This window comes from Ammospiza caudacuta, chromosome 1 (genome assembly GCF_027887145.1).
Source record: "Ammospiza caudacuta isolate bAmmCau1 chromosome 1, bAmmCau1.pri, whole genome shotgun sequence".
NCBI classification, from domain to species: Eukaryota; Metazoa; Chordata; class Aves; order Passeriformes; family Passerellidae; genus Ammospiza; species Ammospiza caudacuta.
In genome coordinates this window covers 116,133,476-116,161,415 of record NC_080593.1, presented here as the reverse complement: position 1 = coordinate 116,161,415, position 27,940 = coordinate 116,133,476, and the positions used below count along the sequence as shown (strand labels likewise).

The following is a 27,940-nucleotide window of genomic DNA, read 5'->3' as shown; positions in this document are numbered from 1 at the left end:
GTGTTTTTTGAATGACTCTGAAACAACATTTCCTTCAGAGTTAAATACTCATTTCAAAAGAACAAACTTACCCATCCAGACTTCTCCAAACTGACCAGCTCCAAGTTTCTTCACTAATTTAATTGATTCCCGTGGAATTTCCCATGCATCTTTATCCCATGGTTTTTGAGGTTTGGGACTAATACAAGCTTTTTCCAACTTTCTGCATAAGCCATCTGATTGCCCTGGTTTTCAAAGGAAAAACAAAATACAAAATACAAAATACATTACACTCCTGTGCTGCATGACTTGAGGCAAACATTGCTTAATTGCACCAGCCAGCCCACAATAATGTTCAAAATAACCAGATGCTATGATGAAAAAAGCCTTTCTGGTGCTTTCACAGAAGTTTAAGTGCCTCTGATCTGAAATTTTGCATTCAGAGAAAAATTTAATAAAAAAGTATCACATGCATCTGGTTACTGTCAGATTATTAAGGAGTCTAAGTACAATTTTCACCAAATAAATACAATATCAGATCTTATTCCTGACACTATGTTGGTTAAGATGTACAATGGAGTCAGGTTTGGGATTCTCATTTTGTCATTAAATTTTCTTGCAACATAGTTTCAGACAGATGTGCATGCAAGCATAAGTAGGTCAACATTGTTTTTTCTCCAGACACTGACCAGCTATAACTTTTATATGAATGTTGAATAATTCTCAGGTTTTCCAGCTGTGTTGAACTGCTAGCACACATATCTAACTATTCAGAAAAATTTAATGGCCAAGTCCTCAGAATGGCTTTGAAAAATTACTATGTGATTTTATGTTCTACATTTTATTATCCTGTCTTTATTTCCAGGTACAAGATTAAAAAAACCCTGAACTTTGGAGTTATTCAGCAGGAGGTTATGCAGAATGAGAAGTCGGTTCTGCAGCTAAAACATAGATAGACTTGTCCCTTACTGTCCCTATCTTTTCTTTTTTAAAATAAATGTATATATTCTACGTGGGTGCAATTTTATTTCTTTGAAGTATATGGAATATTTCTTCCTTTAAAAATTGATAATTAAAAAACCACATTTACAGGAAAAATAAAACCAATTTCACACTCAACACTAGGTACAAGACAACATTCACAAGTCTGTATGTATTTCTGATAGTTATGAATAAAAATTTACTCTTAAATAAAATATTATTTACAATGCAGGAAATTCTTATTATAGCTTCACATCACCCTTAGTTTGATGAATTGTGTTATAAAGCTAGTCTTAATTTCACAATGGTACGCCACAGAGCAACCAGCACTAGATCTGGTTATGGTAACAATAATGCTTGGGTTCCAATTAGTTTTACTTTATCTTTGATAACATGCATGCTCAACTTATTTGGGGAAAAAGAAAAAAGAAAAGCTTTGAAACAAAAGAAAAACATTTATTTTCCTTCACAGAAAATAATGGCTGCATTCTAATATGGACTTCACTAAATGATTTAACTTACTTTGATAATGTTTGATCATATCATTGATATTAGGAAAAGTTATTCTTGGAGAGATGTAAAACCCTCCATTGTCTAGACTCCTGATTTTGTAGTGCTTGATAACATCGCCATGCTCTGGATCATAGTCCCGTATGGAGAGAGAATAGCTGCCTGAGGATAAAGAAGGAACCCCCATTAACACATAGCAAAAATCCACAGAGTCCACACATGCACGGTCAAGCCTAAGAAAATCACCAATTTGTCTGCTTTTCTTTTTGCTCCCTTATTTCCTCAAAAAGCATTTTGCAATCCACAGGAGGAAGTTAGCAAAAACCAGCCCTGAACTGGTCACCAAAATGCTTACGGTCACACTTTCTTTTTCAATCTTATTCAACAAACTCACTGGTTCCATATTCCAGGCAGCTCCACACTCAGTGCCCAGCTTTGCAGAAAGTCCCCCAGCTCGAGTAGAGGCGGCTGGGAAAGCAGGACTGTGGCTCTCACCCTGCTCAGGCAGAAGCTGAAATCTGGAGATCAGCATTTTGAAAAAGGAACATGCTGGTTGTCACGGGCCAGCTAGCAAAAGGACAGTTTGGAGATGGCTTCAGGCATAGAGGAGGGAGAGCAGATCTGTTGATCTGCTAGATCTGTCCAGCCCTAGGCAGCCTCTCCTGCCTCAATTTAAATCCATCTGGGATTTAAATCGGGGCAGGAGAGCATCTACCTTTAGCTACAGCATTCTTTGTTTCTTCTACTTGTACAATTCTTGCCCATTTTCAAAGGACAAAAAAGATCTCTCCCCTTATCTCTCCTCACACACATAACCAGTGATTGTGGGGTACTTTCCCATACTCTCAGTACCCTATGTAGAATTTAGGAAACTTCTTTTGAGAACTTCATTTAGGAGTCTTCAGCTGAGAGGACAATGATATGGGGCCATTTCAGAAGATACCTAGTCAAGAATCTGCAGTATTAGGGCCAAAGAAGCTACCCTGTGAAGAGGCATGACCTGCTGAATGGCTTCATGTGTCTTCTTCTGCAGGATGCAGTGCTACAGCATCCAGCTGGAATATCCATAGACTTACAGCCAGAGTCCACAGGCTGGGGCTTCTCAAAGCTGAAGAGTCTGCAGACTTCACAAAGCTTTTCAGCACAAAGCACTCTGTTTACAGCACAAAATTTTACCAAAAAGCTTTCTGAAAAGAATCCCACTACACTGTAGAAGTGAAAACCCTCATTATGCATTAACTACAACTTTAAACTTGTATCAATGGATACAGACCCAATAATGGAAGACTGTAGAATGTAGCAGCTACTATTACAGTAATATGTCTTTCAATAAAGGAGTCACAAACATTAAGAAAAGATACCACTTCATTCATTCCTGCGTCTTGTCAGTGTAATCACACATGTAATGCCTTTTTTTTCCCTTTTATCTCAGATTTGGGTGTTAGCCCGCAACTCTCTTCTCTCTTTTTCTGGTAATTTTCGCATTCTTCTAACTCCTATAGAACTGCAGAAAATTCACACAATAGGATGCACTAAAACTACTCCACATCCGATGTCAATTTCTGTGTAGACTGACTGCATGTTTTTTATCTCCTTCTCAATTCCAAAGTACCACCCCAAAACCTACCTTTTAATGTTTCACTTTCTCTGATAAGGAAAGCTCCAGGACCATTTCCAGGAGCCAGGAGCTGTCTTTCAGCATCTTTTCGGGTTATGTCCTTGAAGAACCATCTGAAAAGTATTTCAAAGAGTTAGAACCAACTCTTTCCCCACCCAAAAAGGATACACCACCAAGGTGAAGAAGTTTGCCAGAATTTGGAGACTGGGAGAACTTACTCTTCTGTTTCCAGGGTGTTTACTTTTGCTACATAGTTGCTGGGAATGAAACCTTCTTTTCTTGTCGTGAGAGATTTTGCTCTCCACCATTCTCCAGATCTGAAAACCAAAAACAGTAGTACTCATAGGAAACGAAAATGATGAATTGTTATTTAGGTTCTACTCTGCTGAGAGCTTTGCCCAGGCTGGAGAGAGAAGCACAATCTTTCCTCTGAGGTCAAGGGCCCTGAGAAGCCACTGGCTCCACCAGATCAAAGTTTGGTCACTGCTGCTGAGGCCAGCTGCCAACCAGAGAACTGTAGACTCAAAAATGGTTTGGGTTAGAAGGGACCTAAAAGATCATTCCTGTCATGAGCAGGAACACCTTCCACTGCAGCAGGTTGGGCAAAGTCCTATCCAACCTAGAATAACTCCTTAAAGCATTTGTACTATCACATGTAAGAGAGCTCACTTACTGTTCCTACACCCATGGTATAAGTAGGATATTAAAACTCTGTAGAGGGAATTAGATGAGCCCAAAGAAAACATGCAATACAATCAATATTGCCATACTTACTCTTCAATAACTTTCAGTTTTTCTCCTTTTTTGAAGGACAAGTCCTCTTCATGAATGCCATCATAGGGATACAAAGCTACCACAATGACTCCCTGCTCCTCTGCATCTACAAAAGCAGAAAGACAAAGGCACATTCACATCACTGTGCAGGCTGACATGGGCACAGCACACAGCTGTGAGATTTCTATAGAAACATACCTGGACTGACAAACCTCTGTCCTGGTAAGAGCTGTGCTTCTGGATTTGCCTACAATAAAATATGTCTTTAATTAAGCAGTTTTAGATCTTTGTGATGATCTTAAATTAAAATTACATATTATACAGTTGCTTTGGTATCATCTCATATGTCTTAAAAGGAAATGCTCAGATGTTTTCCCACCATTCTTCAAAATATGTATTATATATAAATACCATACATTATTTATATGACAATATAAAAATATAGTGAGTCCCCCTAGATTTTAAATTGAGCAGCTCAGACCTTGTGAAGGTGTAGCACAAGCTGTGGGGAAGAAGTTCACAGCTTTGGGACTTCTGCTGAAGAGGCTTTAGGCAGGGCACTTAAGCAGGACAGCTATTACTCTGTAGCTGTCATGTTAAGAACTACAAGCACGGTTATGCCACTAAGACTGTGCAAGGGGGAAAAAAAAAAAAAGAACAATTAAAAAAAAAAAGGAAAAAAAAAGGTAGTTTGTGATGTGTGTTCATGGACTGAGAGCACACTGAGTTCACTGTGTCAGCTGGGGAGAGAGGAGAGCAGGGAGCCATTCACACCTGCAGGGAGCAGGTCCCTGAACAGGGGCAGTCAGGACACAGTTCCCTCAGCACAGAAGAGAAGCTGGGGAAAAAAAGGTACCAGTCAGGCTGCAAATTAGCAAACCCACTTGGTATCCAGCAGAATTCCCCACCCCAGCACTCTTCCTTCCAGTGCCAGGCAGCACACATGGAACACGTTATCCTGTTCCTCCCGCAGCACAGCGCTGCTCCCTGCACCGCTGCACCCTCCCAGCCTCACCCACACACCTCAGGCAAGGCTGAGTCGTGGCCCTCAGTGAGGAAAGCTGACTAGAGCTGGTCAAAAATCACCCATTATTACTTCAGCCTATAAATGGAATAACAAACACCTGGATCCCATAGCTATTAAAAACCCAACACCAATGCTTTAAAAAATGGATCTAAACTACTTCAGGTTTTTTAATGTCATCTAGCATTCTTCTACAAACATAGTTATATCTACTCAAGCATTGCTAAGTTACTTTTTTATGCAGAAAACTATGACAAACATAAAGTAGCAAACCACCATGTTTTAATTTTTATTCCTCTAGGTACTTATTCATTGAGGGTGAACTGCACACAATTTGAGTTTTTTCCATGCATATGCTTTGGATTGAAATTTAAGTTACGCCAGTCATGCTTTGTTCTTGCTACAGGAATTCTCTCCTGGGACTATCTACTTACTGGCCTTTGCTGTTTATTGGACGTTGGATCCCTCACATAAATAGTTCGTTCAGTTTTACGTACTGGTTGGTTCTTCAAATCTAGCCCATCTCCATGCAGATTGTCTTTCCTTTTTGATTTTATACACCCCATATTTCCTGTTGAAATAAAAAAGGTGTTAAACAAAATCATTGTGCCACAAACCAAGCCCTTTCCCATGAAATCATCTGAGCTACATAGTAAAAATGTTCTTCCTTCTCATATAAAACAGTTCATGGGAAACACAACTGAAGGTTAGGCCCACACATTGATAGCACTTTTCTGTTCCAAAGGAAAGAAATTACCTCGTCTCAATCCACGGAAGAAGTAAACTGTTATTTACCATTTCTTCAGATTTTTTATATTTTCTCCCCAGTCTACTTTTCCCTGCCTAAACTCCTTGCATCTTTCTGATACTTCTCTAAGCTTTGGAATAGATATAATGAAAATGCAATTATTGCAGGGATAATTTTTATCTGTATATTTTAAAGGAAAAAATCCTGTCCAAATTCTGAGAACTGCAGCAGGAAGTAGCAACGCCTGTATCTCCCCACTTCATTCTGCAGATGCCAGTCTTAGCAGGGAGCTCTGTTTGATTCAAATCCCTGTCTCACATGAGGCTGATGACTTGTGCAGTCCCAGCTCCATGGCAGACACACTGCTACTGTGTGCTTCAGCAATGCACCTCCTTGTTCACACAGGCACGTTACAGCAGCCTAAAATAGCCAATGTGTGTGCCAGCAATGGCAAATCAGCACACCAGGATTTCTTCTTCAGTATCATTTAGAACGCTAATTCTTCTCTCAGGATGTGCATCCATGCTAAATCAGATGAGATACAGCTGTTAGCATCTGCATGACTGGAACCTGACTGCTAATCCCATGATACAATTACATAGTACTCCAGCAAATATATATATATATACAACATTATCTCTACAATCCTCCCTCCAAGGAGAGTAATGATACTTACTCTTCAAAGAATCCACTATGAATGCTTTTCAACCCTCTCCTTCTCTCCTCCCTCCCTCCTTTCAGGTCAGTGCTCTAATGCTAGGTTCACAGTCACATTTTCCCTTGCAGGCACACAGTCTCACTCCCCCCTGCCCTAATTAATGTTTAAAGCCAGTTCTTTGAAGAACAATGTAAAACCTAAAATAAGAGCTCGGTGCAAATATAGGCTCAAGTAAACAAACACAGGTGGAGAAGCTAAAGCAGATTGTAAGACTCTCATCCCACTTTTACCTTCATCTCTAGGATAGTGAACAGGTAAAGCAGTAGCAGAAGTGTCCATTGGCAGACACAACTGTACCAATGGGATGGAGCCTTGCAGCTGCAAAAATTAACCAGACTAGACTGGGTGCATGTTAAGACTCATACTTTTGTAACAATATCTATGATAATCACAATCCTAACTGATTACAAAAATAAACCAAGGCAACAAGCAGTCTCACATGGCAAGTCTCAACTTCCAACATCACCTTCATTTAATGTCCCATCCTGCCATTGAGGAAGCACTACATAATGACACAATGCACTGTCCTATCCACAGTTAGAGTGTTTTCTTCTAAATATGACAGAGGGATATTTCCTCTCCTACCATTTCTGTAAATTATCTGTCACCTATTGCCAACCTATTGGATGTCCATGAGATTCAGCAGTGATCTGTGATCCTGGAATAAAGCAGCATTAAAACCCACTGCTCCCCTTCTTTTCTTCTCTGGAACTAAAAATAAAAGGAATCCTACAGAAAATCGATAGGCACTGACCAGGGAGAGAATAAAAGTTTCCTCTTCTTGACTGTCAACATTTCAGTGTTCCCACATTTATTTGACAGCACTGGAGCATATCTTCATGCAGGAGCTTCCCTTAGAAGCAAACATCTTTAATGCTTAATTTTAATGCTTTAATTTTTGTGATGCTCAGCTATATGTGGGTTGCATACTAGTTGTTTTGCAATACTGAGAAGGATTTAAATATTTATTTTATTTATTTATAACTGTAGGTATGTAGATGACTCTTGTTTTGTCATTCATGGTTCATAGGAAATTTCTGTACACCCACAGGCAGACTGATGTTTGCAAACTCACCCTAGACATCAGGATGGCCAGTGTTTAATTACCTGCTGTATCTGCAAGATCAGGTATTTATCCACTTAAGTGCTAACCTTTCTGCTCTTGAATAGTTCTGCTTGTACAGAACAAACAGCGGAAGTGGAGGGCATGAAGTAATTTGATCTAAGTTGTCAGCCAAAACTCCCTTTCCCTATTCCTGTAAGAAAGTTGAGCACATCTTTAGAGACTGCAGCCTGCCCAGTGTCAGTGTAAACTCAGAGAAAAGCATTTTTTACTCAGATTTTTTTCTCCAGCTGAAAGCACATGAACAGCTGTCAGTTCTCTGCTGTGAGGCCGTGTTAAGCTCAAGGCTGGCATTTGTTCATGACAGTAAGAACTGATCAGCAATAACTATATAGAGGTGCTTTGAAATCACACAGAAGTTTACTTGATGCCAAGTGAAATCACACAAATCAGTCTGTGAGATGACACTTGTGATGGCTTCAAAGAGAAGATCCTGAGCCTCATCATGATGCACTGTTTTTTCTGGGTTCTTTTCCTCATAGAGGTGAAAGTCCACAGTCCCCACAGGACTCAGCTGGTTCTACATGAGCAAAAAGCCCCAAGAGTGGGTGCTGAAGCCCACAGCTGGTTCAAGGGGGTTACTGCCCCTTTCACTCCAGTACAGCCCCAAGGACTGAACATCTAGGAGGAGCCAGCTGACAACAAGGGTTTACCTAAAGCTGAGCCCCACGCTGCATTCTCCCAAAGCAGCCCCATTCTTGCAGTTCAGTTCTGCTCCAGAACACAGATTACAGCTGAGCATGTGGGCAACTGCTTCAGGAGTGGCATCCTGACCTAACTAAAACAGCAGTGCGGGGAGGAGAGTATAAATAAATAAAACATTTTACTTGCTGTAAATGTTTATTTGCCTGGTGCTCTGTAGCTGTGTCACAAGGAAGTGTTTTGTGCAGATAAAAAGAGAAAGAGAAAACAGTAAGCAAAGAGCAATACAGAGAGCCCAGCATCATTACAAACCAAACTCCATTGTTCTTTATCAGAGATAAAAATAATTTATGCATCAGAGAAAATGCTGCCAGTCCCTACTCAGATGTTTTCCATTCCAACAGCTCTGCAATACAGGAGACACTATGTCCTCTTCATGCTCTGCATTCATTGTCCTGTCCACACCTCTAGACATGAAAGATTAACACTGAATTAAAAGAAATACTATTTTACATAGCTGCTAATCTTTATAAATAGATATCTGAAAAAGTAACAGCTTCTCTTTTAACAAAGAGCACACTGTAGTTTATGGCTAAAAAGTAAACACAAGTACTTAGGTTAACAGCTGCAGCAAGGTGACAAGAATCTAGGTTCAGGCAGCCTTCAAACAGCCACAGGAGTATCCACAAGAGCTATCACACAGAGCCTCTGCAGCAGGTTTTTCAAAGACACTGATTTTGATGTTTACATTTGCCTTGAATTTTCTCTCTGAATCCCCTATCTCATCTTGGGTCTACAGCACTTGGGTCTTCATTCCAAAATGGTTTGGGAGGAGTGGAAGTCAGAAACTAATGCAGCATTCTTCCAGAGTTAATATCTGCTGTCTGTCCCCAAAATAGAATTCCTTTATCTGCCCTTTTCTACACTTCCAGCAAAGCAATGTGTCTAAAGACACAATACTTCCTACTGCAGGCAGCCAAGTTTCATGTGACCATCACCTGTCCATCCCCCATCAGCAGCATTTGGGGTTTCATCTCATCCCAGTGCTTACCCTTTGTATCATCTACAAAGGTGATCTCATTTTTCATTTTGTGTTTATAACCATTCTCTTCCTTGTGATTGTTACATACAACGTATATGGTGCATATTAGAAGTTATTTCCTAAAAAACCCACTCGACATGTCTGGTCTTTTCTGATCAAAGTCATGTCTTCATGGAAATGATTCTCAAATCTTCATAGATTATACTTCAGCTTTTCCAATAATAAATTAACTTTTAAAATAATTAGAACTACAACAATGAACATACAAGCTCTATTTTATCAAAGTATGTATTGATCCAATAAATATCTGTTGCTGAAAAGGTCAGCAATCACTTACCAGAACACCTATGTGGCTTAAGGTTTTAACATATATATACATATGCATTTTAACAAGTACATAAATAAAATAAATTTGTATTCAACTGAGTGCAAAAAGTAAACTCTTCATTTAAACCACAAATTTTTCATGATTAAGAATAAGAGAAAAAAATTAAAACCCCCAACTGACTCTGAGTCTTGAATATTGCTTTATATTTAAACTTTTGAATCAAAGAACAGGAAACAACTGTTTACATCTATAAATAAAATCCAAACAGGTTACACACCTGGAGCTTTAAAGGGGGCTTAGAGAGCAGAGAAATAAATAGTTTTATTTTTAATACCTCTTCCAAAATTTGAAAACAATACCATTGCCCTCTTCTGTTTTAGATGCTTCATTCTAGCCTTGAATGCCAGTTGGTTTGCTGCTACTTCACAAGTTATAGTCAGGGTAACACAGTGATGCCTTCTGTGCATTTCCCTCAAGGTCAAGGCAGAAGTGTCTCAAAGCTCAGAGTGATCGATTTAGATTAAAACTGCTGGGGAGGAAGGACTGTAAACCTGCTCTGCTCAAAGACAAAAACACCTGCTGTCTCAGAAGCTCATCCAACATCCTATGTCCCTTCAGTCAACTGCTCAAATTTATAATTCTATGAAAAAAAATTTAAAAATCTTCAATGTAAGAACTTCATTTACCTTAATGTTCAGTGCTTACTTTCACTTTATGTTGATCTGCTTCCACATCATCTGTACTACCCAAGTGTTGCAAGGATCTCCTTTATCTCTGTTATTGGGACTATGAGGACTATTTCTGGGAAACTTGGGTTCATTTCTGATTCATCATTACATGGCAAAGCAACTGCCAAGGAATAGAGAGCAGGAGCTTAACTAGAGGTGGCAAAGCTCAGCAATGGCTTATCAGTACTGGTCTACACATATTTGTGCAAGTGAAGACTAAGCGAGAATAAGAGCGGCAAAAATAAATTATCTGTGGTTGGGAGCAATATGAAAACATCAACTGGAGAGCAACTGAAGAGAAGTTGTTTTCTGTTCCTCGCCAGTCTCAGAAGTTGTTAGATTTAAGCTTGTTCAGCCTTATTCTTGTACCAGCAATTCACCACATATATCTATAGCTATAAATTAATTTAATAATATTATATATTATCCATAGATACACATTTCAATTTTACTGTAAGTCCTGACTGTCTGATAACTGTCATCAAATTGGACTCATGCAAATGCAGAAATCTGGGGGTCAGCTTTCATTTTGAGCTTGTTTCACTTCCTACATCTTGTTTTTGCACTGGCAGCTAACTAGGGGAACTTAAGCAGTTTCTTCCTCCATTGCCTTTCTGCTAAAATGGTTCTGTTTCTCTCAGTCAATCCTTGTTGCATGTATTTCAATATTCTGTCAAATTTAGCTTATTTCTGTAGGTCTGGATCAGCCCATCTCTGTGTCTCCCGAATGGAATTCATCCCTCATATGATATCCATGGGCATACACAGAAGGGCACAGATCACCATGTGCTCCCTGCAATGCTTATGGAAAGGAGCATGGATAAACTGAATCTACTCAGTGCTTGGCTATGACAGACTTGCCCTCTGTAGACTCCCACTGCTCCTCAGCTGTGAGAAGCCATAGTCCAGCTGCCAGCATTTAAAAGAAAATGGAAAAAAAAGGGGGCATTCTTTTAACTGCTTCAATCTTCTTTGTGGAAAAGGTGAGACAAAGTTAAAATAATATTTTGACATAAATATCTATATAAACAGGTCAAGAAGAGGAATAAATTAATCCCCTGTATAGCCAACATTACTGTGGTGAAAAAGTATGCAACAAGCATGTTACTTTAAAATTTCCTCATACCTGGTCTCACTTAAGTCAATCCCTCAAATTTTCCAAGGGTGCATGTCTGTCACAGCAAGACAACATTGCTAACTTATTTATCAACCATGATTAGAGCAAAGGACTACAAAATACTCTCTGGGAAAGGCAGATCTGCTCTAGGCAGCACAATCACATGGCACAAGCTCAGAAGCACGTTTTCCATGCTAAATTTTTAGAGAGATCAATGGGTGATGGTGGGGAAGAACAAAATATTATTGCTGAAATTTTTCAGAACCTCACTCCGCTTGGCTTAGAAGCTGTCACGTAAGTCCCAGTCTTAAAAATGTTTTTGAGACAATAATGGCATTTAGCCCTTCATCCTCTTGGGAGATTAGGAAGAAGTCATATCTTTTTCAGCTTGTCTTCTAGATTTTAAAGACCAAACCCTCTCAGTTTTTTCCACTTCAACTGGTTATCCTAACAGCCCTTCTCCACATCTGTTTCACTTTGAACCCATCCCTCTTAAGAACAGGAGGTTGGAGCTGCCCAGATGTTTCAAGATGATTTTCAGCAATGCCCTGAGGAAAATAATATTACTATTTCTTCCATCTACTGAAATACCTCACTCAATAAATCCCAGAAATTAATTTATGATTTCCACACTTTCATCACATTGACCTTTCATAATCATATGGCCGTCCAATAAGACATCCAGGTTTGTATTTTATCACTTTTCATAATGACAAACTATTGTCATTGTCACAGCAGACTTTCCTATCCCCTGTGGCATTATTTTACACCCTGATATTAAATTTCTCCCCATTGTTTCCCCAGGCTATTCATTGTGCATGATATTCTCAGCCACCTGTGTGTTTCTAATGCCTCTCAATATCACAAGGGACCTCATATTTTTTCATTGCAAATGAAAGTACTTTTTAAAAGTCTCAATGTAATGCTAATGTAACACCAGGAAACAGAAAGTGGTCCTGCTAAGAGACTGGTAGTGGTTTCTGTCTGCTGCACTTCCCCTTGTTCCACTTCTTTCACAATTCCTTCCTTAGAAATTGAGACCAAGACAAATTCTGCTCTGTCCATGCTATCTCAGATTATTTTTATGCTTTCCTACATCAGTGACAGAAAGTATCACCCTACCACTTTCATGCTCCCAAACATCTGCATTCCTACTACACTCATACATCTATCACATTTATACTTCCTCTTCAATGCTCAGTTTTGAGCCCTGTACCAGTATTCCTGTCTCTCTCCTTTTCCAAGACCTGATTCCCAACACAAAGGTACAAATTAAACCAACTAAACCAGTCTGGGTTGACAGACACCTTCCCTGAATCCTCTACCAAGCTGACAGCTGGTCTCAATGAAATTGTCACCACCCATTCCTCTATTGTTTGGTGTCCTGCTTTTCTTTCCCACATTTGCCTTCATATTGAAATGAGGGATAAGGACTTTACAATATTCATACCTCAATTCCACTTCCTTAAAATGGAAATTCAAGTTACAACAGGGCCAAAAGGTGTGCTGCCATACAACTATATTGGAAGTGAACTGTGGATTAGAATCAATAAAATGGTTTGGGTTGGAAGGGACCTAGATCATCTGGTTCCAAGCCCCCTGCTCTGAGCAAGGACACCCTCCACTAGACCGAGTTACTCAGAGCCCAATCCAACCTTGAACTTTTCCAGGGATGGGGCAGCCACTGCTTCTCTGGGATATATGTGCCAGGGCCTCACTGCCCTCACAGTACAGAATTTATTCCTAATATCTAATCTAAACCTGCTCTCTGTCAGTTTGAAGCCATTCCCCCATGTCCAGTCACTCCATGCCCTTATAAAAAGTCCCTCTCCAGCTCTCTGGAGTGCCCTGTAGGTTCTGGAAAGCTGCTCCCTGGAGCCTTCTCTTCTCCAGGCTGAACAACCCTACCTCTAAGTCTGTCTTCACAAGACAGGAGGAGTCATACAGCAAAAAACCCCCAACAACTAACTAAAGAACCAAAAACTTTTGGTGAGATAAAATATATGGACTTGCCATACTGATGCTGTATTGATGTGTTTCTGAAAAAGGCAGACCCGTTCTGAGCAGCAATATCATATCACCATATCATATAATATAATATCAATCACATCATAATATAATATAATATATAATATATAATATATATAATATATATAATATAATATAATATAATATAATATAATATAATATAATATAATATAATATAATATAATATAATATATAATATAATATAATATAATATATCGTATCAATCTTTTTTTCCCTATACTTCCCATTAATTTTTTTTCTTACTAGATGAGACTTTTAGTGATGCATTAACCAACATGAACGAACACATTGCTGCACTAAATGGCAAATAAGTGACTTAAGTTATCACATCCCAAACTTCCAATAGGAAGGAGTGCTTTGGTAAAAATAATTCTATCAAAGTAAACACTTTTCTGTATTCACAAGGCACTTTCCAGCATTTGCCTGTCTTGCCTTTAAGTGTACAGGGAGAGGGTAACTTCATTCAGCGCTTGGCTAAAATACACAGTCTTTGCTGGAGCTCATAAGTGACACATAAAATAAATATCATCATAGCTGATGACATGAAAAGTAGCTCTAACAGCGGTGGGAAGCTTTGGCCAAGAAAAAAAAAAAAAACCTTCCGTTTTTCTGTAAATTCACTGCAGTTTTGTCTAGATTAGTTAAAGTCTTAGTTTCATGAAGGAATTTTGGCAGCTGTTAAAAAACAAAAAAACAACACATTAGAGTAAATAAAAATCAGCAAGAAACACGGAAAATAATGTCATTGTGGTGGTATAATGATGTTATAATGCTTTCAGAAGGATGAAAATAAAATCCTGAAACAAAACATCACATTGAAATGAAGCAGAATTTGTACAAACTACTGATCCTAGGTCATTGACTTGAAGAAAAAAAATTACCAAAACACAAGTTAATCCACGGAAGATTGTAATTTTGCTAACATTGCATAATAGACTTTATATATTATGAAAATATTCCATATTCATTTAGTCAGTATTTTTGGCACTAATTTTAAACCAAGTCTTACATTAAAATAACATCTGTTTTCTGACCTTTAATACTTGCTTCATTTTATTACAATCATTTGCCTCAACTGCATCCTCCAGAATTTTGAATCAATATCAACAATGAATTAATTCACTTTGCCAGCCCTCAGGCAACCACATCTTCCATTTCCTCAACTTTTTTCCACTGTAGTATATCTTTTGAAGATAGGGGGAAAGGTCGAATAACATCTTAATTTGACATAACAGAATAAATACTTCTATCAAATTCTTCAAAAGGATCATATGACATGGAACAGAAAAGCTGTGCCAACACATTAACCAACTTAAAGCAAAGGTTCCCAAAATACTTTAAAGACTTTAAAGTGTAATGCAAGCTATAAGTAAAAATGTCATTTTCTTGATTGCTAAAAACTCCCAGTAATGACAAACAGCAGCTTCATTTAACCAAATCTCCATTTCCAAATGAAAATTTGGCCAAACCACTACACTGAAAAGGATCAACATTCTTCCTAACTACTTGGAAGTGTGCCAATCCAGCTAGCAAACCCCAAGGTCGACATCTACTTTCCAAGTTGAGTGTATCTATGACTCACATACCATTTTTTTCAGCTTTAAATTGATGATTTTGGCCAACAATGGCAGTGTGCTAAATTTTCAGTAGTTTATCTTTGCCCTACACTTTATGTATATATGCTGCTATGTATTTCTATGCCTGCCACTAGGATAAGGATCCTTCTCCACTCCTTTCTAATGATTAGAGCAATAAGTGTGGTATAGGAAAATGAGAAACTACCCATAAAAAAAAAAGTTGGTGGAATGAGGTCCAAGAGTAGCCCCAAGGTCTTCATCCTCATAACAAGTGACATGATGGAAGGATAGGACAAGTTTCACACAGTTCCTTTGGAGACTACACATCTGGGAACTATTCTTCTTTACCCAGCTATTTATCCTGCCGTTCTCCTTCACAGACAAATACTTTGCCTCCCAAAACAAGGTGTAGTTGAGAGATGTGTGACCAGAGCGTCTCTGTGAGTCCCAAAGGCCTGGTTCATGCCCACAGTGGCTTTTCTCAGGTGTTGATTTTAATATACACTTTGATGTATTGGAAAGCAAAGGCACAGCTACACAAACCATCTGCACATCACTGTGCAGTGCACCATGCCTGCATTTACAGCGTGACACATGGAAGAGAAACGAGAGCTTCTCCCTGTTTTCTGAGCCTCAGAAGACAACAAGGGACAAAGTTAGCAGCTAGCTAACTTATAATGAGTTTGGGGCATCATCTGCACCAGGCTGCACCCTAATGAGCTCTTCAGCTGGAATTTGTTACTCTGCCCTCTCCAGAAGGTGCAAAGGAAGGTGTATTTGCACGTAGCAGCTGATACTTGAAACTCTTGTCTCCTTCAAGTAAGGCAGCCTAATGTTCAACCTCCACATGCCTGGACAAATGGATTGATGAGACTCTTGTTGAAGAAAATTATTAATAGCTACTATGACATAGGGGAGAGGATAGTTATTTATGAAGGTGTCCTTCAAGTAGTTAATATGTTCTTGGCAATAAAGGACTATTTTGCAGATGTGATCGCTTGCTTTGAAGTGTGCCCATAATTCAAACCCATTGCTGTATTGTAAATAGAATGCAAAGATCATGAACATCATGAAACCACCACAACATAAAATCATGGTCTTGTTAAGGTAGGAAAAGACCTCTAAGATCATCACATCCAAACCATGTCCGGAGCTGCCACATTTAGAGAGGTGCTTTGAATGTTTTCAGGGCTGGAGATCCTACCACTGTCCTGGGCAGCCTGTTCTAATACCTGGCTACACTGTCAGTTAAGAACTTTTTCCCAATATCCAATCTAAATCTCCCCTGGCACAACTTGAAGCAATTTCCTCCTGTCCTGTTGCTTGCTGCTTGGAAGAAAAGATCAAAGCCTACCTGCACACAGCCCCCTTTCAGGGCATTGCAGAGAGTGATAAGGTCTCCTCTGAGACTCCTTTTCTCCAGGCTAAACAGCCCCAGCTCCCTCAGCCACTCGTCACAGGACTCTGTGCTCCAGACCCTTCACCAGCTCCACTGCCCTTCCCTGGACTCATTCCAGAACCTCAATGTCCTTCTTGTAAAGATGGGCCTAAAACTGAACACAGGATTTGAGGTGTGGCCTCACCAGTGCTGAGTGCAGGGGTCAATCCCTGCCCTGCTCCTGCTGGCCACACCATGGCTGGTCCAGCCCAGCATGCCATGGACCTTCCTGGCCACCTGGCTGGCTCATGCTCAGCTGGCTGCTGACCAGCACCCCCAGGTCCTTTTCTGCCAAGCCACTTTCCAGCCACTCTGCCCCAGCCTGTAGCGCTGTGTGGGGCTGTTGCAACCCAAGGGCAGCATCCAACATTTGGTCTTGTTGAACCTCATGCAACTGACCTCAAGCCATCAATCCAACCTGTCCAAGTCCCCCATCACATCAATATAAACATGCTGGAGGACAGCAAGTTCACAGCCAGCAAGCCCCGATGAAGGTTTTGAGGGTGGTCTCATAGAAAGTATGCCACTTCTCCTTTGGGTTTATCTTCTGTTTTCAGTGTGTTTCATAAAAGAGAAATGGGGAGCAGAACAAAAGTGCATATTAGTTTTTGTTCTTTCAGATTTGGTTAACTATATCCCCAGGGTATAAATCAATTTTTATAAACCTTACGTGGTTTCATGCGTTCTACAATTCACTTAAACATGGATTATGGCAGTTATGGCTAAATCAGGGCAGAATGACTTCTGTGTCAATGGATCCTAACTGTAACAGCCTTGCCATTATGCAACTCATATTACTTTGCCCCATGCTGAATTTGCCATCCTGCTTCATTGGTCAGAAGGCTTCTTTATCTGCTGTCACCTCCATGTTTGAATGCTAATATGTACTCATGACTAAGCTTGCAACTAAAACATAGCATTCTTCTTATAATAGCATCATTTTATGTCTTGAGCATGTCTAAAGCACTGAATTTCACAAAAGAGAAGCAGATTTTTTTTCACTAACTTCAAACACCAGCATACATTTAAATTAAAAAAAAAAGTTACTCTTCCTGCAGATTATATTGTGTTTCATTAGCTGTACAGCACTAGATAAACACAGAACACTCCTGAAACAGAGGCCATTGTACTGGGGTATGCAATATGGATTCAAGAATCAATTCTATGCTCAGAAAAAAATTTGGGGTTAAATCATTCATGCTGATGTGAGCAAACACTCAAAGCACAGTTCCTCCTGAAGGTTTGCAAACATTGGACAAGTTTGCTCAAGTTGCAAGAGGAAACTGCAAGAGTTCTCAAAAAAAAAATAAAAATCAGTGTGCCACTAAAAAAATCTGGTGCCACTAAATTACGTGGCAGAAATGAAATTTTTTGCTGTTTAATCTTTGCAGGGATAGCAGACCAGCATTCAGCACTTTAGCAACTGCTAAAATATCCACAGGAGAAACCACCTTGTCTTGTTCTCACTGATGTTAAGCAGCAGAATCTCCCTGAACTTCAAGGGTGTAAGAACACCCTCCAGGTTCTGGCATTTCACAGAAGCCTATTTATAACTCAATTCTTTTACTTGACTTTAAACTCTGTGTTATTATATTCCTACAAGGGCATGAATCTAAACCAGGAATGTACCAGTTGGTTTCTGGCCCAACTTAGTTAACTGTTTAAAGTAACTGTTACAACATGTCACAGGTGCTACAGCACCAAAGGCTCTGAACCAACAGTTTGCTCCAAACATAAGTAGAATTAAAGGAGCTCTATAATTAGCAATTTTGGGAGGTTTTTAGATTAAGTCCTTGAAATCAGAGGAGTTTTTTTAATAGATACAAGTAGACCTCTCTTAAGTCTACCAAACATATCCTGAGGGGCTGCAAAATTTCACCAATTTGAGTCTGAAAGCTTGTCATGTAAAGAGGGAAGCACGCTCCAACTGAAGTCTTGTGAAACTCCATGCTCAAGCTGGGGTGGCAGTAAGAGTGTAAAAGGAAATACCTCACTGAAGGACATATGTCATTGAATCAATAAGAATTCACACCCAAGTTTCTAAGCATATTTTACACATTTATTACACACATGAGCAAGAATAAGAAGTTTCTCTAAAGTTAACCAAAATTAGAAATATTTTATGTGCTTTCTATTTTCATAAAGGCATGAGAGTGAGAATTTGGAAAGGTCTCTGAAGAAAAGATTGCAAATACCTGGTATGACAGTTCACTTGACTGTTCCTGCCTCAAAGGTTCTAAGGAAGAACTGGAGTGCTCCAATTTTAAACACAGGTATGTCTTTGCAGATGATCTTTCTCAAGGGCAAGAATGAAGTTTCCCATATTACCAGGACAGCAGCTATGCAAGTATATTAACTTGATTAGAGTTCTTTTCTATTTGAGAGAAATGATTCTGTACTAAACAGAAGATCTGACGGGAACAATTTAAAGATGCATGTTGAATTTGCTCAATATGCCAATTTATTTCATTTTCAAAAACTAATAATTTGATCTCTGCTACTATTTTAACTTTGCCTTGAAATTTCTTGTTTTCTCTAAAACTCTAAAAACAGCCAACACTTTTGTGTTCACAAAATGCCACTTCTGGCTTATGCAGCATTTAGTATTTTCATTTGTTTCAAGTTCTGCTTAATGGTCAGTTGATAGCGGATGAAGACCTAGCAGTTACAGCCATAGCAAGTTTCACTGAACCAGGCTCTGATCAGCAAGTGACAGCACACAGCTTGCAGGAGCTCGACAGACTTCAGGAGACTCACATCAGGACTTTCTGCACAAAGGGCAGCACGCACAGACCTTAAAAAATAGGCCAGCACTCACAACAGTTCTAGCAGATTTAGACTCACTGTCAACTGAAGAACCATGACAATGATTATTTTCACATTCACACTGCTGATTGCAAGAATTTCATAGCACTATTATTGGCTGCTCATCAAGGCTTATAACCTTTGTAACTCCACATAATTCAAAAGTACACAGCTCACAGGCAGGACATGTGATTATGCTATGCTTTGAAAAACTGCCTTAGATTGTGCACAAGCCCCAGAGTTTGAATGTGACTTCAGCCCTCCCAGCCCATGCAGCTAACTTTCAAAGCAAGAACTAAAACCAAATCACTGTTCACTACGGTTATCCAAATTTGTTTCAGGAGAACAGTAACAAGTCCACAGCTTGCATTTTAATTCCACAGTATTAAGTGTTGTGCAAAGAAAATGCTTTAACAACTGGTAAGACTTCTTCATTGTTTGGCCACACATGGGAAGTCCTCAGGACAACACAAACCATATGAGAAAAGCTGTAGGAGAGGAGGCCAAAATCCTTAAGAAATCAGAATTGGGGTTGATACTGAGAAAAAAATTAAGCAGGAAGACTGCAGAAGCAAAAAGACAAAAAGAGAAAAAACCCAATCAAATAAGAACACAAAGGATAATAACTAACTGGAGACAATTATAGTCCCTAGGAAAGCATAAACTCTCAATCAGTATGACAAGATACAGAACATGTAACAAATATATGTATTCTGCTTGGAGAAACACGAGAAATTACTTTTCTGTGTCATACCACACAAGCCACCTGCTTTTATTGCAGGAGTAGAGAAAAGGACCTTTCACTCATCCAAACCTAGTCCAACACATATAATTTGAATAAGCTACTCAGATGCATTTTTGACACTTGTAGCCTTGTTTAAATGCTCCATTAAGAGCAGAAGTATTTTACCTGAAGCACCCTTCTCCCACTTGCTCACTCTACCAAAACTCTTTTCTGCTGGTGCCAGCTCCATTGAACTAGGTTCTTCTGAACTTGCACTGCCTTCTCAAAGCTAAATTTCTTCAGTTTCACTTTCTGTGGGGTCAGTGCATGGCGCACACCAACACCAATGAGCACAGAACATCAATCCTGGAGCAAGAGCTGTTGTCTCAGCACCACATCCACACAACAGCAAGACTTGATTTCTTCTCTGCAGGCCAGTACACATGCTGATGAATCCATGCTCTGCTTCCCTGAACCAGAAGTGTTTACAAGGAGGGTCAATGCTGGCTCAAAAACTTTCTCCATGCACAACTACACAGCACACAAAAACCTGCATGCAACAGAAAAGAAACTTGACCAGAGAAGGTCAAAGCAGCATCACAAGAAGGGCAGACAAGGTGGCAGGGGACAATCCACACTGACCATTTTCAAGACAGAAACCCGTTTTAAGTCAGTTTGAGGTGACAATTTTAAATCAGATGTGTCAAACAGCAGTTAGCTGTCTCTAAAGATCACTTACATAAAATGTACATATAAATGTACATTACACACAAAATGTACTCTACACAGAAGAGTCCTTGCTGATCACCTACAGAAGTACAAAATTGCCCTTAGACAAGGCACAGCCTTAAAATACTTTGAAGGCCATCCCAGTCCTTCCAGGTTGGTACTCCACTGGACTCATATCTCTTTCAGAGGCTAGGGGTATGTATTTCTGGATGACTATTCCCTGATAAGTAGTTTACAAATAATTATTGGATTATGAAAGTTGATAAGGCTTACTTTTCCAGAAAGGGAAAAGAAAATTTGCTGCAGATGTCTAAATCAAGAGATGAAATATAAACTGTTTATAACACTGACAGTCCTGAAGACTGGAGAGAAAGAAACAGCAGAATGATGTTGGCAAAAAAAAAAAAAAAGATGGGAGGAGAATAAAAGGAAATTGTGGTAGGGAGTACTCCTACAGCAGGGTAAAGACTGAAACATGGATTTTTCCAGGAAATTGGGGAGCAAAAGCCTCAAACAAACAGCACATCATTACTAATGAAGACATTTGAAGCAGTGTGGGTCAAGGACTTTTTTGGAAACGCTGGTAAGCATTATGGCAGAGGGAGGGGAACTGCTCCCAAGGAAATTTATAGGAGATTTTGAGAAGAGGCAAGCTCTCCTGTCAGGCAAAGGGGGAGCACTGCTGTCCACTGCCTGCCATCTACATCCCAAGAGAAACGGGCTTAGAATTCACCTCAGTATGACTTGGTGCTTCTCCACTGGTGCCATGACAGCTGCTGCAACCCCTCCTGAAGCCAGTGCAGGTATAACTGGACAGAGAAAGGAGGACAAATTGCCACACCAGCAATCGAGCAGAAGAGCTGCTAAAAAGGCAGGTTTTCCAACACCCCTCACGGGCTGGTTTCCCTCCAGCCTTCGCACAGTTCAGCATATCTTTTGCAATGGAAGCCTCAGGTTACAAAAATGTACTTTGAATCCCATTTGCACATTCTGCTACACCACAATGGCACATTCAAATGATGCTTGCAATGTATTTTGAACAAGTTGAACACAGAACATCCAATATAGGTTTTCCTCTTTCTCCTGCCCATCCCCTTCCTGTTTGTTTACCAAAAACTTTCACTTCCTCAGTGACACTGACACCAGCTCTGGCGGTCACTTAACCCTGGTTCTCCAGTCCCCTTTCACTCACGCCTGAATTACAGCTCCCCAGGGCATTTAGTACTTACTGAAGGGTTTTAAAGATCCATCAAAACACATGGTAAGGCTGGGACTGCCCTGGAGAAAACAATTTTCTGTCCACTGGATCTAATGAATACAAACTTCATTATTCTGGTAAGGGACACTCTAGCAGGCAATTTCAATATACACAATAGATGTGCTACTGTTCAGATCTTTCCCTACTCAGTTGATACTACCAGGAAATATTCTTTTTGTCTGAATAAAGTAGAACTTAGTCACAGGTCAGACCTACTTATTTGTAAATGTGTTACCACTACACAGCAATTCACTCAAACATGGTCTTTAACTTTTGGTATTAATTTTGTTCTAAGCCCCTAGGACAGTCATACACGGAAAGAGAAAACCTTAGCAGCCAAATATACTTCTGTACTAATTCCTGCAATACCATATTGCTTCAGTTTAAACCTAAGGTAAAACCCAAATAAGATTTCATTAAAAAAAAAATTAAACAGGTTTGTATACACCTATCTGTACAAAATAATGAAGGAAACATGAAAAAAAGCAATAGATTGTAGATACCACATCAGAAAGCCCACTTAGCAGATTATGCTTTTTTTGACGAACTTCCTGAAACTGCTTTTTTTAAACCAACAAAGGAGAAGTTAAACGCACATCCCAGAGGGAGTCCTTTCCCTTTAAAATTTTATCATTTCCATACTTAGAGCAACCCTCTAAAATAGAGAAAACTGCAAAAAGTGCCATTGCAGAAGAGTAGCTGCATCCCATACTTCAACACTTTTGGTGAACTATCACGTGTTCCAGTTTAAGATTGCACTATTTCCTACCACAGCTGGCCTTTGCAAATTAAAGTAAGAAATTCTGCAATATGACAACCACAGGAAAAAGAAGCCTTCTGCCACATGCAGCAGGGACCATAGAGGAAGAAGGACACTTTGTTCAGACTGTTTATCATTGGAGTCCTTTGAACTGAAGATGTAAGACAAGTGTGCTGCACAAACACAGGAACCAATTGTAGATACTTAAGATGCCAGCAGTTTGAAAAAGATAGGCAAAGCTGACCTAAGGGAGACCAAAGGCTGGCCTGGACAGAACTAGTTCACCCTTTTAACCCACCAGAGAAATGAGATCTACCCATTATTCCCTCCACCTTTCCTCCTTTCTTTTCTCTCCAGCAAAGTATTACTGTCAAAATACCATTTCTCTTCTGACACTTGCCTGACAAAAGTAACCGATCTATTTACCTCTACGAATAGTTCTTTAGGGCACAAACCAAATACAAATATCCCATAAATATTTGGAGGAAATGCTTCCAGCACATGATGAATTCTGCCTTCACGTTTTGTTCCATGAAGCCACATTTTTCAGGAAAGATGCTCAACTCAAATGTGAATAATTCAGTCTCGGAAATTACAGCATTTAATGACAAGGTCAACAGGAAATGTATCTGCATCAGGCAAAAATAAATATGAAAACACAGACCTTTCTATCCTTCCCTGAAGGACAATGAAGTTTAAACTAGGAACAGTCACACTGAGGACAGTTACACTGCATTTGTCTTTTATTAGTACAGGCTGATTTCTTGGAGAAGGCACCACTACTGTTTACAGGGTGGCAGACTCCTTCACCCTGCATGCGTCATTAAAGATTGTTTTCATACAAATGCAATTTTACATTTTTATCTACAGTTTCCTGTGGTAAGGCTTAGCAAGTCTGGAAGCCTTTCTTATTACACCATCTCTAGCATTCCTACACTCTCATTAGAGGGGAGAGAAATGAATGGGAGAAGTAGGAAGTAGGAATATGAGCAACAGGACAAAAAATCCTAATTCTCAGTTGGGCAACTGGTTTTTCTATAGAATGAAGCCTTTTTGCTTAGAGATGAAAATCCTACAGAGGCAATATTATAACAAATGCTGCTTAACAGAGTCACATGGTTTGGTGTAATTATTTACTCAGCTCCATAGCTTCAAAAGGAAGTATCATTCCCTGCATATAAAGCTCACACAACCCTCAGGATCCCCAGCCCATGGATTCTCCTCCCAAACTTCCCATTAGCACATGATGGCTCATATCCTTCTGAGATCTCTGTGGCAGCAGACATCCACCTCTGTGTACAGCCAAGCTACCACAGCAGATTGCTAGGAATCCTAGGTTATACCTAATGCCCACCCCATTAATTAATTATAGTTAGTTAGTTAGTTAGTTAGTTAGTTAGTTAGTTAGTTAGTCCCCATGTACTTGTCTTCCATGTTCATTCGGTTTGAAAAGGGCTCCCTGAACCCTTAGAGCAAAAATGGCTTTACAACTCCTTGGACAGAAGAAAAAAATGTCACTCAGTTACTCAGGATATGCACATATGGAAAGGAGGAAAGATCTCATCCCCTTCCCAGATCACCTAGCCCTTTGACAAAAACAAAAATTGTCTCCTGATCAATATGTGTTCATCCTGAAATCTCAAAGATTCCTATAAAGATTCAAAATAACATGCAGAGTAGAGGTAGGCAAACATCTCCTTTTTTGTGACAGCAGTGGAATAACAAATGAGATTTAATACAGCAGCACTCAAACCTTCCCAACTAACTACAGAGAAGTCAGTGTTGCTCCCTGATGTGCCCCACAAGAAGGGTTGGTCAGGTGTAGCATCTCTGGTTTGGTGAGACACCCCACTGAAGAACAGAACCAAGCTGAGCCTGGAGACCTTGGACTTGTTTTCATTGCCTGTCACAGGAATTGCTCCCCTCAACACTTGCTGCTCCGTGATGCCATTTAGCTCACAGGAGTCAAAAAGGCCATAGGAAGAGAGGTCACTACAATTACATAGATAAACTGAGGGGTGGAAAGTACTGTGGAATAGTTACTTAATAAATTCATAAATAGTTATCTGTTCATTCATAAATAGTTATCTGTTCATAAATACCTGCAAGGAATTGTTCCACATTTATGGAAACTCCCTTGAAAAGGGTAACATTAAACCCCATAGTATTAAACAACCCAAAGGCAGCAGGGTTTAACTTTGTGTTGTAAAGTTTCACAACTGACTGCTTTGTCAGAGAGAGTCATTGCACAACTCCACTGGTCAAGGGGCTTAAAAAGGAAGGCCTAAACCTTACCAGGTCTTCTGCATAAGAGGAAAAACCTCTTATTTACTAAAAAATAGAGAAAAGCAGAATAACTTGAAGTCAGCCAGCTACTGTACAAAGATGATCGTTCTATGTCATCATGGTTTAAAAAAATCTATGTCAACAGCACACAATTAAGAGATTTTTACGTTATTAAGTAAAGAATTCTTTCCTAACTAGTCTCTAGCTCACAAAGTTGAAACAGAGAAAGAAAAAAAGGTTTAAATCTCAGAAGAGATCCATAAAATGAGACATCTTTTCATCTCACAGTTCATTAATTTCAATCCTTCTCCAAGGTTTCATAACATCCTATTAACAGTATCTAACTGATTTCCAGCCTGTTGCTACTTTTTCAGAGAAAACTATTTGATTTTTTTTCTCATCCATACTTTCAGTGCTGTTGATAGTACGTATTAAAAAGATAACACCTATTCTGTCCTCAGTGTTGGGTTGGAAACAATCCACACAAACACAAATTGACTCTCCTTTTGGTAAAACTGAGCTACGTTTTCCCAACATAGCTTTGCAATTTCTCAACACAGATCTTCTGCTTTTTGTTTTAACTCTATAGTGATACTGTGTTGAGTGCAGACTTATCTAAGTGGCACTCATACTTCACAGATATTATCAATTAACATTACTATTCCTAAATTGAAAAAGTCATAGAAGTACTTGATGGGACCAAGCTTAAAAGTTTTAATTTTCAATTTGTAGTACAATGTCCTAAAATACATTAAGATTGGCCAGAGTGTTTCTCTTTCTTCAAAGGTGGAAACAAAAGGCAGGAGATGGGATATTGACCAAGCTGGAGCACCAGCTTTGTGCTCCCTATGTTTATCAGTGGGAATATAACCTGGCTAAACAAGCTTTAAGTGTTAATCCCTTTGGCCTGTAGTGCCAACAGAGGGGAGCAAGGCAGCAGGATGAGTTTGTGCCAACCCATTCACTGCCAACCCTTGAAAGACGCAATTTCAACAGAAACTCTTAAATGCTTTACTGAAGGTACAGCATCAGCTCCTAAACTAAAATTGTAAGGAGAAAACCCTTAAAGACCGTTCCTCAGGAATGCAGTACCTATAGTAGCAGTCTGCAAGAAACACCGTGCACCAAACATCACAACACCGTTTCCTCATCTTTCTTTTAATTCCAAGCACGCTTGAACATACACTTAAGAGGAAGAAGCTTTAACAAGCAGAACGCACCAGAAAACACGCTCCTAGAAAAAAGCAGTGTAAGAAGGGATACCCAGGGATCACATCACCTCACCTCAGTCAAGGCTATCGTTTTGGCTCGAAACGCCGACTGCGGACTTAAACCAGCTAATTTCACACGCTCCCCGGCACGAAACAGCCAGAAGGCACCCGAGCCCTCCGGATCCCAGCAGAAACCCGGCAAAGGGATACGAGACAAATCACGCTTTTGAGAATGACCATTTTATCCCCAACGCGGCTATTCCCCTGGAGACCCCACGCAGTCCTACCGGGCAGCTCGGGCGGCAGCGGCTCCTCCTCGCGGGGCAGAGGCGAGGGCGAGCCCGGGGCCGGGCGGGGCGGGGGCGCGGAGCGGCGGGACCGGGCGGCCCCGCGGGAGGAGCGGGCACCGCCGCTCCCGGGAAGGCGCACTTACTTAGCCGGGAGCTCCGGGGGTGCGGAGCGGCGGGGCCGGAGCGCGGCTGTGGCTGTGGCTGTGGCTGTGGCTGCGCGGGCGGGGCGCGGCCGCGGGAGGTTCGCAGCCCGGGTACTTCCTGCTGCCGGGAACATTTGCATGGGGTGGACAGCGGGGAGAGCGGCGGAACGCGGCCCAGCCCGGCCCGGCTGCAGGTTGTGCCGGGGGTCAGCCCCGCCGAGCGGCCTCAGAGGGAGCGAGCCACCTCTAAAAGTTTCAGTACATATAACCCTGTTAGTCTGAGAGGCAAAGAAAAGGGCTCTCTTTTCCCACCAACAGCCAAAAAGCCATCTTAAACCCCAAAAATCCACTGTAAGAATCTTCTAAAGTCCATTGGAGGCTTGGTTGAGAGAAACAAAGAGCAATTAAGCTTATCTTTCAATGTTTCTTTTCTTTCAAGAATGATTTACTAGCCTGGTGAAAAGTGAAATAAAAATCTCACAGGTCAGCAAAACAGGAAATATGAACGCAGGACATAACAGGCAGAGGATGCAGGTGAAAAGCTTTGCGAGAGCCAGAGTCAGGTGTCATGTGTGTCCTGCCAGACCACGTGGGCGAGTTCAGGTCATGGAGGTTTCTAAGGCAGAATTTCAAATGAAAAGCGTTCAAGCTTTCCATATAAAAGTATTTAGATAGTGGATCAAGTTTCAGAAACAGTAAAAGTGTTACAAGATGCGAGACACTCAAAGGCACCTCTGTACACTTTCCCATAGTTCACCAGTACAGCCTAACTGTGGGTTGGAGCGGACTCGGGAGCTGGTGAGGACTTCTAACAGGACACCCAAACTGCTGAGAATAGCTCAGTGCAGCTCACACCATGTTGGGTTTAGGGGGAGAACCTGATAAATGTCGATGGGACTTAGAGATCTCTGTGCTGGCACTCCTGGTGCTGTGCAGCTGGCACAAGCACTTCACTCCGGTTGGTGTGTGCTGCAGTCCCCTCCCGTGCACTGGCTCCGGCACACAGGTCACTGCCTTGATCCTCTCAGTCCATAGAAACAGTGAGACAACAATCTGTCACATTTCTCGATCAGTCCCAGATGTCCCTGGGCATCTGTGGAGCTCTGAAAAGTAGTGGGCAATAGTTTCTGGTCTTCTTTGAATTGTGTCATCAATGATTAAAATAATATTGTGTAAATACTCAGTATTAGACCAGCCTCTAAAAGTATTGTAGGGTGAGACAATAAGGAATTCCTCAAGATCTATTAATAGAAAGTTGGTAAATGTTTTCTCTCCTTCTCCAATTTAGGTAAATGTGTTTCATAATAACAATAACAAAAAACAACAATAAAATGAACA

General features: G+C 40.3%; 1 protein-coding gene across 5 annotated transcripts in view; it reads right to left on the bottom strand.

Annotated features, from left to right (window-relative positions):
- LYN (LYN proto-oncogene, Src family tyrosine kinase) overlaps window positions 1–26,666 on the bottom strand; it is a 49,648-nt gene extending 22,982 nt beyond the window's left edge. Inside the window, exons 1-8 of one of the 5 annotated variants that reach the window (XM_058816517.1) lie at window positions 26,603–26,666; window positions 5,321–5,457; window positions 4,061–4,109; window positions 3,863–3,968; window positions 3,307–3,405; window positions 3,098–3,201; window positions 1,483–1,632; window positions 72–224 (exon numbers count right to left, since the gene is read on the bottom strand). In XM_058816517.1, coding sequence (XP_058672500.1) covers window positions 72–224; window positions 1,483–1,632; window positions 3,098–3,201; window positions 3,307–3,405; window positions 3,863–3,968; window positions 4,061–4,109; window positions 5,321–5,452 — 793 coding nt within the window. In that variant the 5' untranslated portion in view covers window positions 5,453–5,457; window positions 26,603–26,666. The other 4 variants (XM_058816508.1, XM_058816533.1, XM_058816525.1 and 1 more) reach the window with 4 other exon arrangements.
- Between the last annotated feature and the right edge of the window lie 1,274 nt (window positions 26,667–27,940).